The sequence below is a fragment of the Hippocampus zosterae genome, chromosome 19 (genome assembly GCF_025434085.1).
Source record: "Hippocampus zosterae strain Florida chromosome 19, ASM2543408v3, whole genome shotgun sequence".
In the NCBI taxonomy this organism is placed as follows: domain Eukaryota; kingdom Metazoa; phylum Chordata; class Actinopteri; order Syngnathiformes; family Syngnathidae; genus Hippocampus; species Hippocampus zosterae.
Window position 1 is genome coordinate 8,928,357 of NC_067469.1, and position 14,119 is coordinate 8,942,475.

Genomic DNA, 14,119 nt, shown 5'->3' on the forward strand with positions numbered 1-14,119 from the left:
TTGGCTCGCTCATTCTCATTCGTCACCGCATCTCCAACGCAAGAATCTGCTCAGCGCGGATAAGGGCCTCACTGTGCACGGACGGACACCAAGAACAAGACGAGGATTCTTTGCACATTAAAAAAAAAAAAAAAAACTCAAACAATATGGAAAATTATTGTCTAATAAAACTAGTCTATTTCTTTTTGTACCTCTTGACGCACAAAATCAAAAGACAAAAACGGCACCTGATGGAATAGTGTATATTTATTTGTATGTACTGTACACTCACCAGCCACTTCATTAGGCACCCATGTACAAATATGAGCCAATGCACCTTCCCCTTCAAAGTCTGCCTTTACAAAAACGAGAGGTCAGTTTGCACTGAACACAACAGACCCTTCAATTTGTCAAACAGGCCTCACTTACATTGTACATACAGTATGCACCCATGATGCCGGTCAACGTGCTTATTAAATATGTATTTATACATATATGATAGATGTGTATCACATGAAAAAAAAGGAGATTGATTGCAAGCGAAAAGCAAAAACAAACTGCATATGTGCTCTATAGGTCCTACACCTTCATATAAAAACGTCAGACTCCGATTAAAGGCGGTGGGGATCCATTCATAGTCATTAAATGCGCATTCGGTCTTGAAATGTAAACGTCCATCAAATGAAAAAAAAAATGGAATTGGATTGAAGCTCTCGCTCTTTTTTTTGTCTCCCCCCCCAGTTCAACTGAACAAGGCACGTGGGTAGAGGACTTGATTGGGCGGAGCTTCCCGTTATCTAAACAGGAAGTGCAGGAAGAAAGGAGGCGGCGGACACACAAACACGCACACATTGTTTCCTTCGAGGGATGCGACGCCGAAAACATGTCGAACATACACATTCATATGAAAAGGCACCGAGTAGTTTCCGCGATAAATTTGCTGAGTTCTGCATTGAAGGTGTTTTTTTTTTTTAAGCGCCTACAGTGTCATGGCTATTTCTCAGTTGTGTAAATTGCGTTTTTGCGTGTTTTCTTCCCGCTACCAGCCCGCAGATCTTTAAAAAGAAAAAGGGAACAATAATTGCGTGTCATCATTTGCAATCAGCGCTGGGCCTTTCTATTTTAAACGCCGTTTAGCGCTCAAAAAATCCATCTAGGGGATAAGGAGGGATGAAAAGTGAATAAAAAAGAGCGAGAGACAGAGACAGAGAGAGAGAGAGAGAGACACGCAAGCGGCAGTACGAGGGAAAATTTGGGATGTGGACTTCTTCGGCCGCAACTTGACAGTTCCGTTCACATTGTCGTGAACTGACTGTGAGCTTGTCTCAGCTTTGCAGCGATCTGGCAGTTCACAGAGAGCATAAACAAAAAAGAAGGCGGTTAAGGGGTGGCTGAGCAGAGCATTTATCCAAATAGAGGTTGTGTGTGTGTGTGTATTGTCTAATTACATGTGACAGAATTGTTTTTTACCGTCTCGTAAAACTTGACTTGTTCTTCCAGGTAGAGCTGCATGACACGATTGTAGTCGTAGATACGGTTGCTATGGAAGTGGTTCATCTCAGCTGGGAGATTCAAGCGAGACAAAACGGTCAGAATGCGCCGCGCGGGTCACCCCGCCGAACGCCGCGCCAGTACCTTGTAACGCATAAGACATGGTGCTGACTCGTTTCGCCATGGTGACCTTTTCCTGAGGGGTGATTTTATTCGTGGCCACCAACTTGTCGCCTTCCTTCACTTTGTCAATGGCGGCCTGTGCCACAAGAGAGGGAGACACGTCAAAATCGTTGGTCCTCCCATGCTAATGAACAAAACAATTTTCGGCCCCTCTCTTTAGCACAAAAACACAAAATGCTACTTTCCATACATGATGGAAGAAAATCGAGAACGCTCATCATTTTCACCTGATGCCGAGTACTTGAAAATGACATGATAGCCGCTGAGCTCCGTTGAGCTCACTTGAGAGCCTCATGCTATAGGTAACGGATAGCGTTCTGAACGTGGAGGCTGCTATACCTTATGAACGCCAATGGTGTCCGGGAAGCATCCAAGCAAACCTTTGTACTCGTTGTTGGTCTCCATGAGGAAGTGGAGGTCCTTTTTGGGCTGGAATGGATTCGATGTCAGGCACACAGATAAAAACACCAGATGCAAAAACATGTCTAGATTTGAACTGAAAGAGCATTGTTGAGCATGTCAGGGCTATCTAAGCAGGAAGTAGCGCACAACTGATAAGTGGGAACACGGGGAAAAGCTCATATGCATCCAGTATTGCAGATTCCTGAAAGAAAAGATTGTTTCTATTTGAATGTGCCCGCTATTTGTTCGCTAAGGGGACATCTAATGGTAAGACGTTTGAGATCAAACCATAACGTAAAAATAAATAAATACATCTCAATGACAAGTCAACAAAGGATGACTTGAGATGCATGTCTGGATCGTCAAGTCTTACCACACAATTCCTCCTCCGTGCCGCGGCAAAACAAAAGGCCAGTTTCAGAAGCCGGCAACAAAAAGCAACATTTCAGTCAGATTTAGAAACTACAAACGGGGATACTTTGAACAAGTGGATACAAAATTGGCGGGTTAAAAAAAAAATCATAAGAATAACGATAATTATAACAATAATAGAGATGATTTGAAATTAATTGAATTAATGGCCGCCTACCTGCTCTGCTACCAACTGCGCTATTTCCTCATAGGTCTTCCCTGCGGCCGTCATGGCATCAGTCAGCGTTTCCTCACCTACATGCGGAAGATGATTTGATTTTATTTTCTAAACTCATTCACTCCCAAAGACGTTTTTAAACGTCTTTTCAGACTTGGCCTAGAATTGTCTGGTACTGAATGACTTAAAGCCCATTAAAATGCAAAATTCCGTCCAACTACACTCCAAGTGGCAATTTTTGCAAGCGATTCCGATATCCAATTGCACTCCAAATTATTCCATTCGCAATTTCTTGAATACTGTAATTGCCATCGCCGGTGTGCGTCACGGCATATCAGAAGACATCGCAAAACGGCCTTGATCCCGTGCGAGTGACCGTGACATCAGAGCAATGTGATGAGACGCTCCGATTAGATTTCTCGCAGTGACATCATTCCCTGCAGCGCTTGGAGTGAAGCATATCCCCCCTCCTAAATATTCACAATCACTTCCTGGATGAGCGTGGTGACGGCAAAACATATTTCGCATTATGGCAGTACCTTGGTAGCGGCTGCTGTTGAACACAGAGGAGAGGTTTTGAAAGGCTTTACCGATTCGTTGGTATTCTTTTGGCAGAGCTGAATTCGCAGAAAAGGGGGAATTGGGATTTCAAATGGTGGTCAAAAATATCTATGGCGTTTTGTTTTTTTTTCGACGGTGTGTACGTACGGCCCGTGCAGCGCTTCCAGTGCTCGTGGCCCACCGTGAGGATTTCCTTCACCACGTCGTCCATTGCTTTGGTAAATTTGTTGAACTGCTCGCATTTCTGATCCCTGTGTGCGAACACCCACACAAAAAAAAAGCCCAGTGAGTGATTGTGAGGGATGCTTTGCGATTATTTCACTCACACTTCGATAGGATCCAAATCAGCGGCTTCAGGCTCGATCGTGGTGAAGATCATCACTCCCACCGTCTCGTCCTTTTCTGCTTTTCTCTTGCCTGTTTTCCAGTCCTGCGCCATTCAAACACATTTTTTTTTTTGCATCACATATCGGCACTTTGTTACGAGGCCGGATTTACATTGCGTGGTTTAAGTGAGCCAATATTCAGATGATTTGCTTTCCAGTGACAAAACAAATGGACTCCTTGTATCAAGTTAAAGCACAGTAAACGCGTAGACCAGGGGTGGCCAAACCGCGGCTCGCGAGCCGCATGCGGCTCTTTGGCTGCTTCCATGCGGCTCCCGGGCTTTCACACAACAATTGTCGAAAACGCCTCGGCGATGGCGCTGCCATTCAAACAACGTTGCTTAATACACAGAACGTACTACGTCAGCCCCATAAATCTCGTTACTTGACATAGAGGGCAACCAATCAGATGACTGAATCACCGCTCATGCGCAGACAACGGTGCTAAGTGCTAAGCTAGTCAGCGAATTGCCTGTTTTTGGGGCCCAATACGTGTGTGTGAGTGAGTGTGTGTGTGTGTGGCTCTTTGCAGTAACACAGTAAAAAACAATTGCCTGTTAGTCTCGGACTGGTTGGCCACCCCTGGCGTAGACAAATACATATTCGCTGCCATGAACATTTTCTATCACCTCAAACAACAAGACAGTCCAAAGTGAAGACGCGCGTACCTTCTCATCCTTATACGTGAGGAACAGCTGAAATACTTCACTGCTGGCAATGACTGGGTGCCTGCACATCCTGCTCATCCAGCCCTGCAACCGCTCCATTCGCATCTTAATGAACTCTTCCTCAAAGCGCCCTGGCATAGACCAAAAAAAAAAAAAAAAATTAGATCACACTCATCACACTAGCACGTTGACAAAAGATGCGACAAGAGCGACACTCACCTGTTACCTGCTTGTCCGGTAAGGACGGGATGGGAATGGCCGAGCCGAATTTGTCCAGGAGCCTCTCGTACAGCCAGTCAAAGTGCTTGTATCTGTGATTGACGGGTCGGTTCGTGGTCTGAAATGGGCATGGCGGCGAGTTAACGCACCAAGTGAACACCACGGCAGAGTGAAAGGCGCGGCAGGAGTGGGGCCGCTTACGTTGGGTGTGATTTGGTACTCGATGTAGCTCTTGAGGCCGTACATCTTGGAGCCTTTCTTGGGGTCGGCCACCACACAGTCCAGCTGCGATTCTGGGTAAAGCCACACCGGACCAACCTCGCCCATCTACAGAAACAAGTCAATTGATTTTTCAGGGCCTTTTTTCGAGCGGGAAATCACGTGGACAAGGGTGTAATGTCAGTCCTGAGCACAGAATAATTCTTAACCAGTAAGCTCATTTCAAATGTTCAAGTGTCTCGAACCATACTGACCAAATAATAAAACCTACATAAATTGGTAGCTTGTCCTTGCCCTTTGCAATCTGCTTGCACAGGAGGTACAACTCAGGACCAGATTTTGAGAACCCAGGAAACCTGAAAGGCAAAATGGAAACGTGATGGTGAGGTGATATTTGAAATGAAGTGTCGGTGGACAACTCAATAAAAGATGGCAAGATATATTCCACAGTGCAGGCTTTTTTTTTTTAAACAACTCAAGGCAATAGCAAGCCTCTCGATCTGCGTGGCAACACTGGGACGAGTTTGAGGGACATCAGCCTGTCAATTTTTTTTTAAACGGGCCTTCAAAATAAAAGCACATGGGTAAAATAACACTTTCACCACAGGTTAATTGGCTCCACGGTGGCTTTCTTAGCAGTCACACGCAAACAATTTTGCACTTCTTTAATACGGGTGACTTTTAAAAAAGACAACACTTGGTTTTAGAAAGTGTGGTGACACTATAATTATAATCCAGATTTTATTTTGAAGGACTGATTATAGACAAATCTTGCGCGGCCTTGAGCAGCCATCTGATGAAGACAACATCCAGAATGCCTCAGATAAACATGTATCTTTTTTTGGGAGGGGTATGATAAGCAAACGGATGTCGAAAAATCAGGAAACTCAGGTTGGAAGTATTTTGTATGTCACACCCTCAAAGTAGATCTTTAAACCGGTTCCAATAAAGGGACACATGAAAGTGTCTTTCAAAAGACACTGAATCCGTGTAGAAAGAATGTCATCGAAATGGAATAACCGTGTAAGATTTTCCGATTTTTGGCCCAAGCTGAGACCTCAAGCGCCGCTTCAAAACGATGAAACCTTACTTGAGTTTCATCGACGCATGAGCGCCACCTCGCTGCATGGCGTTGCCGTCTCCCGATTCGCCATCGCCGTAACCGGCGGTGGACTTGTCGTCCCACTCGTCATCCCATTCGTCGTCTTCAGCTCCTGGAAGCAAGTGGAAAAAAATGGTCAACAATGGTTGCGATGAAGACATCGTCTTTTGCCCTCCTTGTCACATCTGGTAAATTTGATGTACGGCTGTAATGTTCCTTTATCGTGTCTCAGCTTCACAATTGCTTCTTGTCAAAGCTTAGCTGTTTTTTGTGTTGGTTACAACTTAGTCCAAAACTGAGTGTTGACATTCAGGGCTACTTATTGTTTTTTGGGGGAAAAAAATTAATGAATCTGCGTAAATACAAACACAAAAAGTGGAACGCTATTTTGATCCCACCATGTTGTATTTTGACCTCAATGTGCTATCCGGCTCGATTGGCGCACCGTTTTGAAGACTGCGTTTTAAAGAAGTCATTAAAAACGAAAATGACAACATTTTCGGGACACTTTTTTTTTTCACAGAAACTCCACAAAGCAAATAACGACGAGCACGTCGAGCCGGCCCTTATGCAGATCATCCGGGCCCCAAGCGATCAGTCGCATTTCAACAGCACCAAGCAAGTTGGAAAACAACTTGCTGAACTTGACATGAGTCAGTTTTACAGACCTGCTTCAAGGAAATGTGCTATTAAAACCGGAGAAATAAATCTGATCGCTCTGGCAAGCAGCAAAATCCGTCCCGCGCATGGATTAGTTGCCAACATTAGTCGCTTTTTCACTTTTTGGCGCCATTTTCTTTTTGTAGAGAACCAGTCGCAGCTTGTACCAAACAATCAACACAGTGTTAATATGAAGAGCAAAAGTTGTCACATGCTTTTAATATTTGCCTGTCACAAAAGAAAAATCGGGCTTCGTGGACACACCATGCGTCGCATACCTGTGCAATCGATAAGGTAAGGATAGGGGTAGATGTCTTTGGAAAGAGAGGAGAGAAACAAAGAGGGAAAAAGTCTGTTCATTTTGTTCCGATGTTGTTTTCCTTTCACAAAAACAAATGGGAGAATTGAGGTCAGCCGTAATTTTGCCTGCTTGACTCATGCGTGAGTCCAACTTTTCCACCGCTTGGCGCGCAATATCTGCTGGGTCAGACGACACACAGCTGCAGATTTTTTTTTTCTACATGGGCGACATATTTCATTTGTGTCAAGTTGCATGGAAAAAAAAACACTTCTGCATATTCTTACACAGTTCTTATGAAAATGCAATCCCATAACCGAGTACTTTTGGGGAAGGAATTGGCAGGCCATTCAGAACAGGTACACTGTATTGTACCTGCATGTACCTGTACATGCACCCTGCAACATGACGATTAAGAGTCGCCTCACCCCTCTGACCTGAGGACCAGGGGATGTAATGATTACACCAGTCTGTCTTTATGCTTTTTCTTTTCGCACCACTCACAGTGAGACCTAAATTACACACCCAAAATAATTCACCATTCCACTTTCATGGACAGCGCTTGGCTCTTCCAGTCATCTTTGCGACAAAAAACATAATGGTAAGCCTGTGTTCTTACCTGGACCCTGGTAGGCCTGAGGGTGACCCTGAGCGGCGACGCCCCAGGAGTCGCCCGCGGCCGCCCTGCCAGTCTGGGTGCCCTCCGGATTGGACGCCGAGTTGTTGGAGGCGCCTGCCGAGGGGTCCGTGTTCCACGATGACCAGGGATCGTTGCCATTGCTGTTGGCCTGCAACGTCAAGCGCAGAACGGTATAGATTGATAGAATTACCTTTCAACGTAGCCGATTCGGTTTTTGACGTTGGGACGGTTGCCGAGCATGCACTCGAAAACCTTAAAGGCTTCCACGTGCATCGGAGCACATATTTGCCTTTGAAGTCCCTCTTAGCTGAGGGCTAGTAAAAGGCAGACTTGGTAGTCAATTAACTATTTCATTCCACAAGACGTACTTGTACGTCTTTTTAAAATTAGTCCCCGCCTACCAAAGACGTACTTGGTAGGCGTAAGTCTTTTTTTTACGTCATAGAGAGGAGGAGGGTCTGATGCAATCAGTGAATTAGAATAAGCCGTTTGCATTGTAAATCATTTTAAAAAAGCGACCAGTAGGTGGCAGTGGTGCCTCACATGCTTGAAATGCATGCTTTTACAAAAAGCTCTTTTTCTCTGTTTTTTGCCCAGGAATCGCCATTTTCATAAAACTTAGCCATTTTGTAATGCCGATTGCTGAAGAATGGAAAAAGACAGAAATATTTTTTTTCCTGCTGAAAGAAGAGAGTCCAAACTTTATTTTGGTAGGGTCCATGTTTATATAGCGTTAGAACCAAATATTCTATGGCCCTTGCAAGATCAGTCAAAATCCAGTAAAAACGGCTGGGATTGAATGAGTTAATAATTAGCCCTTACTTACACTTATTAAAAATTAACAAATAAAAATAAAACGCATCAGCCATCGTATGATTTGAATGGCGCGCAATATTCCAACAGTGTTTTCAAGAATATACAGAGGATATAAAAAGCCAACACACCCTTCTTCAAATGACAGGATTTTGTGATCTAAACTTGTACTTGTCCGATTTTTCTTTTTTTGGGGGGGTGAGATATCCAGTTTTTAAAATGATCAAACTTGGTTTCATTTTTTTTTCATGTCACCAAAATATGGCATGTGAACAAGGGTGTGTAGACTTTTTATTTATTTATTTATTTATTTTTAGATTCGTGTTTTTTTTTTCCACAGTAATCCCGAATGACTTGCAATCCATTGATCATAATCCCTAATGTGCTGATTCAAACAATCAAAATCTATGCGTGTTAAGGGCGATGAACAGTTAGTGTGAGGTCATGCTTTTGCACAGGCAACGGGAGGTAGACGGAGAGGGGCCGATTGGCGCGAGGGTTTTTTGGAGGCGGATCATGCCGCTCGCCCCCTTTAACCATCCCTTTGGGTGGCGGTTACCTCATCGGGGGAAGTAAAGTAGGGGGAAACTGGGGTATCAGGGGTGTCGGGCTGGGGGCTCAAGCGCCTAGTGTCCACCTTGGGGAAGGAAGAGAAGGTTGAGGAATGGTGAGGGGGGAAAAGTAAAGGGAATGTGTGCGTGGGTTTGAGAGTGAGCGCGGTGCGGTGGGTGGTGGGGGGTCATTCCTTGACTCATCCGCTCTCTTTGCCCAGATTTGTACCGATGCAGCAGTAAACTCATTTCCTTGGAACTTCCTGTTCCAGCTCATTTCCTTCGAGTATGCTAAAATGCAAACATGACACAAGCTGGATGACATTTAAGGGCTCTCACTTCTGCATTGATGTGCACGTGGGTTGCACAGAATGTGTGTGTGTGTGGGGGGGGGTACAACAAAGAGAGCATTTCTGGCGCTGTTTGGAGTGACAAACTATCCGCATTACCTGGTTTTGCTGCGTCGACGTGGGGGCAAAGGCATCAAAGAAGGAGAGATCCGAATTTACGATGTTCCCGACGCTGGCGGCCGGCGCGGCGGTTCCTGCCGCGGGGAACGACGGGAGGGCCGATGTGTTGAGCTGCAGATGAGAAGGATAGCAGAGAAGAAAAATAATTCCAAATTGAGACTTTATGACTTTTACAGGTGCATTCCTCGGCTGTAACGCGACAACGTTCCACTGGAAGTTTATAAAAAAAAACAACCCTGAGACCAATTGCGTGCACTTATTTGAATGCAATAAAAGGAACACGTGTGCCGGTATTTTCATTATCATAATAAAATAAAACAGACACCTCATACCGTGCATGTTTGGTCAATTTGGAAGAAGGCATTGCTGGTGGCAGCCACAGAAGAAAAATTTTTAGGTAGTGAGCACCTCAAATCGCATTCATCAGCCTTCTCGTACAAGTAAATGGAGAAAAAATGAAATATGACTTTCGAATTCAAAACATCGCCATACAGCTGATTAAAGCCATAGAAAAGAACAATAACGGACAACACATTTACGACAGTCACGTTTCAAAATCAACACACAAACGCACTTTCGCACAAAACAACAAAAAATAAACTCAACCAACGTGTCAATGTGTCTCTTGCTCTTGCCTTCCAGAGACAAGTTCAGAAATGAACAGCTTCACCTTCGTTCCTTCATTTTTATGTCGAGCCTCCTCGAAAAAGATAGCTTGCAACCTCGTAACTAAACGGTATGACGAGGAGAATCTTCAAGGGCTTTCTGTGTGTCTTGACCTGCGTGGATCCCCAAAGACTGACAAATAACATTGTTTGATATGTCTATATCTGTACGGAGCAAGCCTTGACTTTTAACCATATTTTTGAACACTCCACAAGGGACTCCAGAAGGAATCTCTTCCTTACAGTGAAGTCACTCCAGCGGGTCAAACGGATGAGCCGAGACGACCGAATCAGCAAAGCTCCCGAGGAGGCGCTTCCTGTTGAGATTTTACTTTCGGGCGGGTGGGTAGCTATCTGCTTGCGGGGTTTTTTTTGTTATTATTGTTTTTGGTTTGTTTTAGAATACAGTACAGGATGTGTGACCTTCAGTTGTGTGTGTTGCTCTCACCTCTACGTAGTCTATAGGCACCAGTCCCACATCCCCTCGGGAGTTCTGCGCTTCAATCCAGCCACCACCAATGTGCTGTAACCCAAATTAGAAACCATTTTGGATACACACAAATGAATCAATTGAAAGTCAGTTTGACATCTCAATTTTTTCCCAAGCAGTGGACTTGGATACACAATAATTCTTGTTTAAAAGAAAAAGAAAAAAAAAACAGAACAAGTCCAGTATTACCACGACACAAGGTGCTCACACAGACCTTTGCAGAAGTCAATGTTATTTTCAGTTGACGCTTTGTTTCAGCAGCGTTTTTAGCAAGACTCAATTCAGTAAATGTCAAGGATCAGTTCTGTACTTGGCTTATGATTCCCCCCCCCCCCCCCCCGTGTATTTTGTGACCCGTTTTCCAAACGCTAACGTTAGCAGCTAGCGCTAGCTGCTAGCTCACTCATCCCACCGCCTGGATAGTTGCTCTATGTGTTGCCGCTCGTCATAAAACGTTGTCATAAAAAATGTCTTTCTTGAAAAATAAGCATGACTCCCACAGGTCCTTGCGAATAAGGAGGATTTACTGCCATTCAAATTAAGCTTGCTTCATCCTTTACTAACAATATATTCTTGCAAGAGTTCATTTATCTTACACAAGAATGTTACATTTGCTGTCTAAGTTCATGACGGACTTCCGTTTCCTCGGGGTTGCACAACTAACACGCTTTGTAATGGACGCTAACCTGACAAAACGTCGAGCGAAAGTGGATGTCATTAATTCAGTACAGTTCACTTTTTTGTTTTTAAACACCAGTTTGGTTTCCCATAGGCATGTTTTGATGAACCGACATAGAAACATAAATACGCACATCCAAAACCAATTAAAAAAAACAACAACAACAAAAACATTACACTATTTATAAGGCATCCGCACATAGACGTATGTGTCGGAATCAATCTGAGCTCACAGCGGTAGCCTCTGAACTAAATGGCTTCAAACATACTTTGAAAACTTTGCAGTCCCAGTGAACACAGCAAAGAGAACTTTGAACTGTTGGCCTCTGACTATAATGACATCATGTTTGCTCTTTTATTTCCTTCCTCTGGCCACTTGTGACACTGGTGTTTCTGCACACGTTGAGACCTTGGGTGGACTCAAGTTTTTTGGAGGGACGGTCACGTGTCTCTGCTTTAGTGTGCGGCGGTGAATTTGTGCTGCAGTCTTTCTCCTTGTGAGAGACAACTCCCATTTGTCACTAAAGATATCTAGTAAAAATGGTGTCCTCATACTGTACTAAATTTTTCACTGTATTACAAGCAGACAGAGAACAACTCACCTGATTGGTGACAGTGACCGTTTCACCCTCTTTCACCGTCAGCTCATTGTTTCCCGGCTCCGCAGTGAAGTCATATAAAACCTGTGCCTGAGCACAAAGACAGACAAGCCACACGTTTGTTTGTTTTCAGCCATTTCTCTGTAGGCGGTACAACATTAACATATACCAACATGCATGAAACACCAGCGGTCTAGAAAAGCGCACTCACTATGAAACTGGACAAACTCGTTCCCCTTGGCCTGTTTTTGCTGATTCGTATCTAGATACTAGTGTCAACCAAAAACAAGCAAGAAAAAAGAAGCATATGTCTTAGAAGTGGCACACACTATTCGTCACTTTAAGTCTGGTGATGAATTTGACTTGTTTGTATTTACTTCTCTGTACGTTATTTTATAAAGTCATCACAACGGTCTCATTTAAAGTGCATGGGCCTGTGGCTATAAGTTAATTTTTAGAGCGCCTCGTTGTTGACTGTGAGTGCAGATATGTCAGAGAGTGAAGACAGAACAAATTACGATTTTATAGCTAGCGTAACGACCAGGTTTCAGGTTGGCGTGATTGCTTTAGAGCATCTTAGTCTTGGCTGTGAGTGTGTGCATCTTACATTTTTCACAATTTTGAAGCCTCATTTAAAATACTATTTTGAACCATTCAAATACGTCAGTGTTGCAAACAACAGTCTTCCCTGTGGTGTGTGAACATTAATACACATTTCAGGGAGACTTCAACGATTGTAATTTAAATGCAGTACTGTCCAAAAGTTTTAGGCGGGTACTTTATTTTTTCTAATGACCTTTTGTCCGGCAATCGTTTTGACATCATAATAGACAGGATTACTATTTCTATAAAAATGTGTGGAAGGGTGTTGCATGGCCCGAGGAAGAACCTACAATTTGTTGGAGGATCGAGATAAAAGGTCCAGGATTACGATCATAATGGCAACATCCTCCATGAACCAGGAAGTAATTTGATAAAACTGACAAACACATGGACAACAAACTCAATTGTAACTGCACAAATGTTTTTTTTTTGCGATTTTTTTTTACTTGTCCTAATTTAACTAGCGTACGCCCCCTGAATTAACTCTATAAATTATAGTAATTGTTGCCAGTTTAGCGATACTCTTTATTTAATTTTCTAAATCAATCCATTGATATAGATTACAAAGTACATTAAAAAATCATCATATGAGTGAACCATTAGCTTTCTTGCACTTCAGCAAGGACTTCACTTCCCAGCATGCCCCGCAAATTGCAAGTGACCCGCATTTGAACGGTAGTAAAATGTCACAAGACTCTTTCCAAATTACACATTTTTCCACATAAGGCCAAACATGAGTAGCATCTACTATTTCGCATAGTTACCTTAAGAGTCAACCACACGTTTAGAATCTCTAATATTTTGATGTATTTGCGCCTCGGTTCGTAACTTTGACTTTCAAAGTTACGATAAAGCTCATGTGGGAAAGTGCAAGTCAGCCAGCCTAACGGGAATGGAGACGACGACAAGTTAAAGTCGCGGTTATTGCAGCATAGGAACGTTGCTGATTTTACCTTCTGTGCCATAGTCGAAGTATTTATCAATCATCACAAAAAAAGCAGGGCCGAGCAGTCGGTTTGAAGGCTTTTCCAACACTCAGCTGGCCATTTCCTTCCGCCGCTTTTCTTCTGCGTGACGTAAACACGGCGGTTCCTGTAAACAACCGCTAACTAAACACTTTGAACTGGCAAAGATGGCGAAAGGGGGAAGCCACGTTAAGTCGTAGAGGAGCTTCGTATTGATTCGAGCCGTCCAGAGTTGTGTGTATGTGCGAGTATACTGGTAGCAGGGAGGGAGTGACCTGCAACCGTTGAAGGGAAACCGGAAAGGTGGACTGGATCACAGAAGCCTCCACTCCTGTCATTAGCATGCAGTTTTAAAAACGTGTTTGAATTTTTTTTACATAGTTTATACATAAACCAATGTTGTTGGACTAATGTTGATATAAATAACCAAAACAATATATATCAACATTAGTCCAACAACATTGGTTTCCGTATAAGCTTGTTAAAGACGGGGAAAAAACGGTAAAACTACAATAAAACACAAATATAAGGCGTGAATACAACTTGGAATAATTATTCTGAATAATACGGTTTAATATAAAACGTCTGTTTTTCCTTATGAAAAAACAACGTAACCGTCCCATAATCATTTCTGTACGTTGGTGTCGCCCCCAGCTGGCTGAAAGATGCTTTACAGGTCCAGATGTGTTTCCCAATGTTTTGGTTGTGCTGCGACTGAAGAAACCTGCCAAATGTTGTTTGGTTCAAACAAAATAATAAGTGATTGTGTGAATGTGATTGGTTACGACTCTCAATTTATGCTATGAATGGCTCCAGATTCCTGTGACCTGTGAAAAACAGCAAATTCCACTTTTACAGTTTATGTATTTATTTTTTCAAGAAACCAAC

At 43.3% G+C, this 14,119-nt stretch overlaps 1 protein-coding gene across 4 annotated transcripts; it reads right to left on the reverse strand.

Moving 5' to 3' along the window:
* Positions 1-228: 228 nt before the first annotated feature.
* Positions 229-13,537, reverse strand: snx9b (sorting nexin 9b). 4 transcript variants are annotated; one of them, XM_052053648.1, is made up of 20 exons: positions 13,220-13,537; positions 11,667-11,753; positions 10,345-10,419; positions 9,211-9,342; positions 8,770-8,847; positions 7,377-7,545; positions 6,738-6,773; positions 5,788-5,911; positions 4,969-5,053; positions 4,680-4,805; positions 4,479-4,596; positions 4,260-4,390; positions 3,532-3,635; positions 3,353-3,456; positions 3,184-3,261; positions 2,645-2,721; positions 1,993-2,082; positions 1,615-1,729; positions 1,450-1,541; positions 229-1,320 (listed from the first exon to the last, which is right to left on the reverse strand). In XM_052053648.1, exons 1-20 carry the CDS (start codon positions 13,229-13,231, stop codon positions 1,273-1,275), a joined length of 1,881 nt encoding a protein of 626 aa, XP_051909608.1. In that variant the 5' UTR covers positions 13,232-13,537; the 3' UTR covers positions 229-1,272. The 4 variants fall into 4 exon arrangements, with proteins under 4 accessions (XP_051909608.1, XP_051909609.1, XP_051909610.1 ...); XM_052053649.1 differs by lacking the exon at positions 6,738-6,773; XM_052053650.1 differs by lacking the exon at positions 8,770-8,847 and having other exon boundaries at positions 13,220-13,536.
* Between the last annotated feature and the right edge of the window lie 582 nt (positions 13,538-14,119).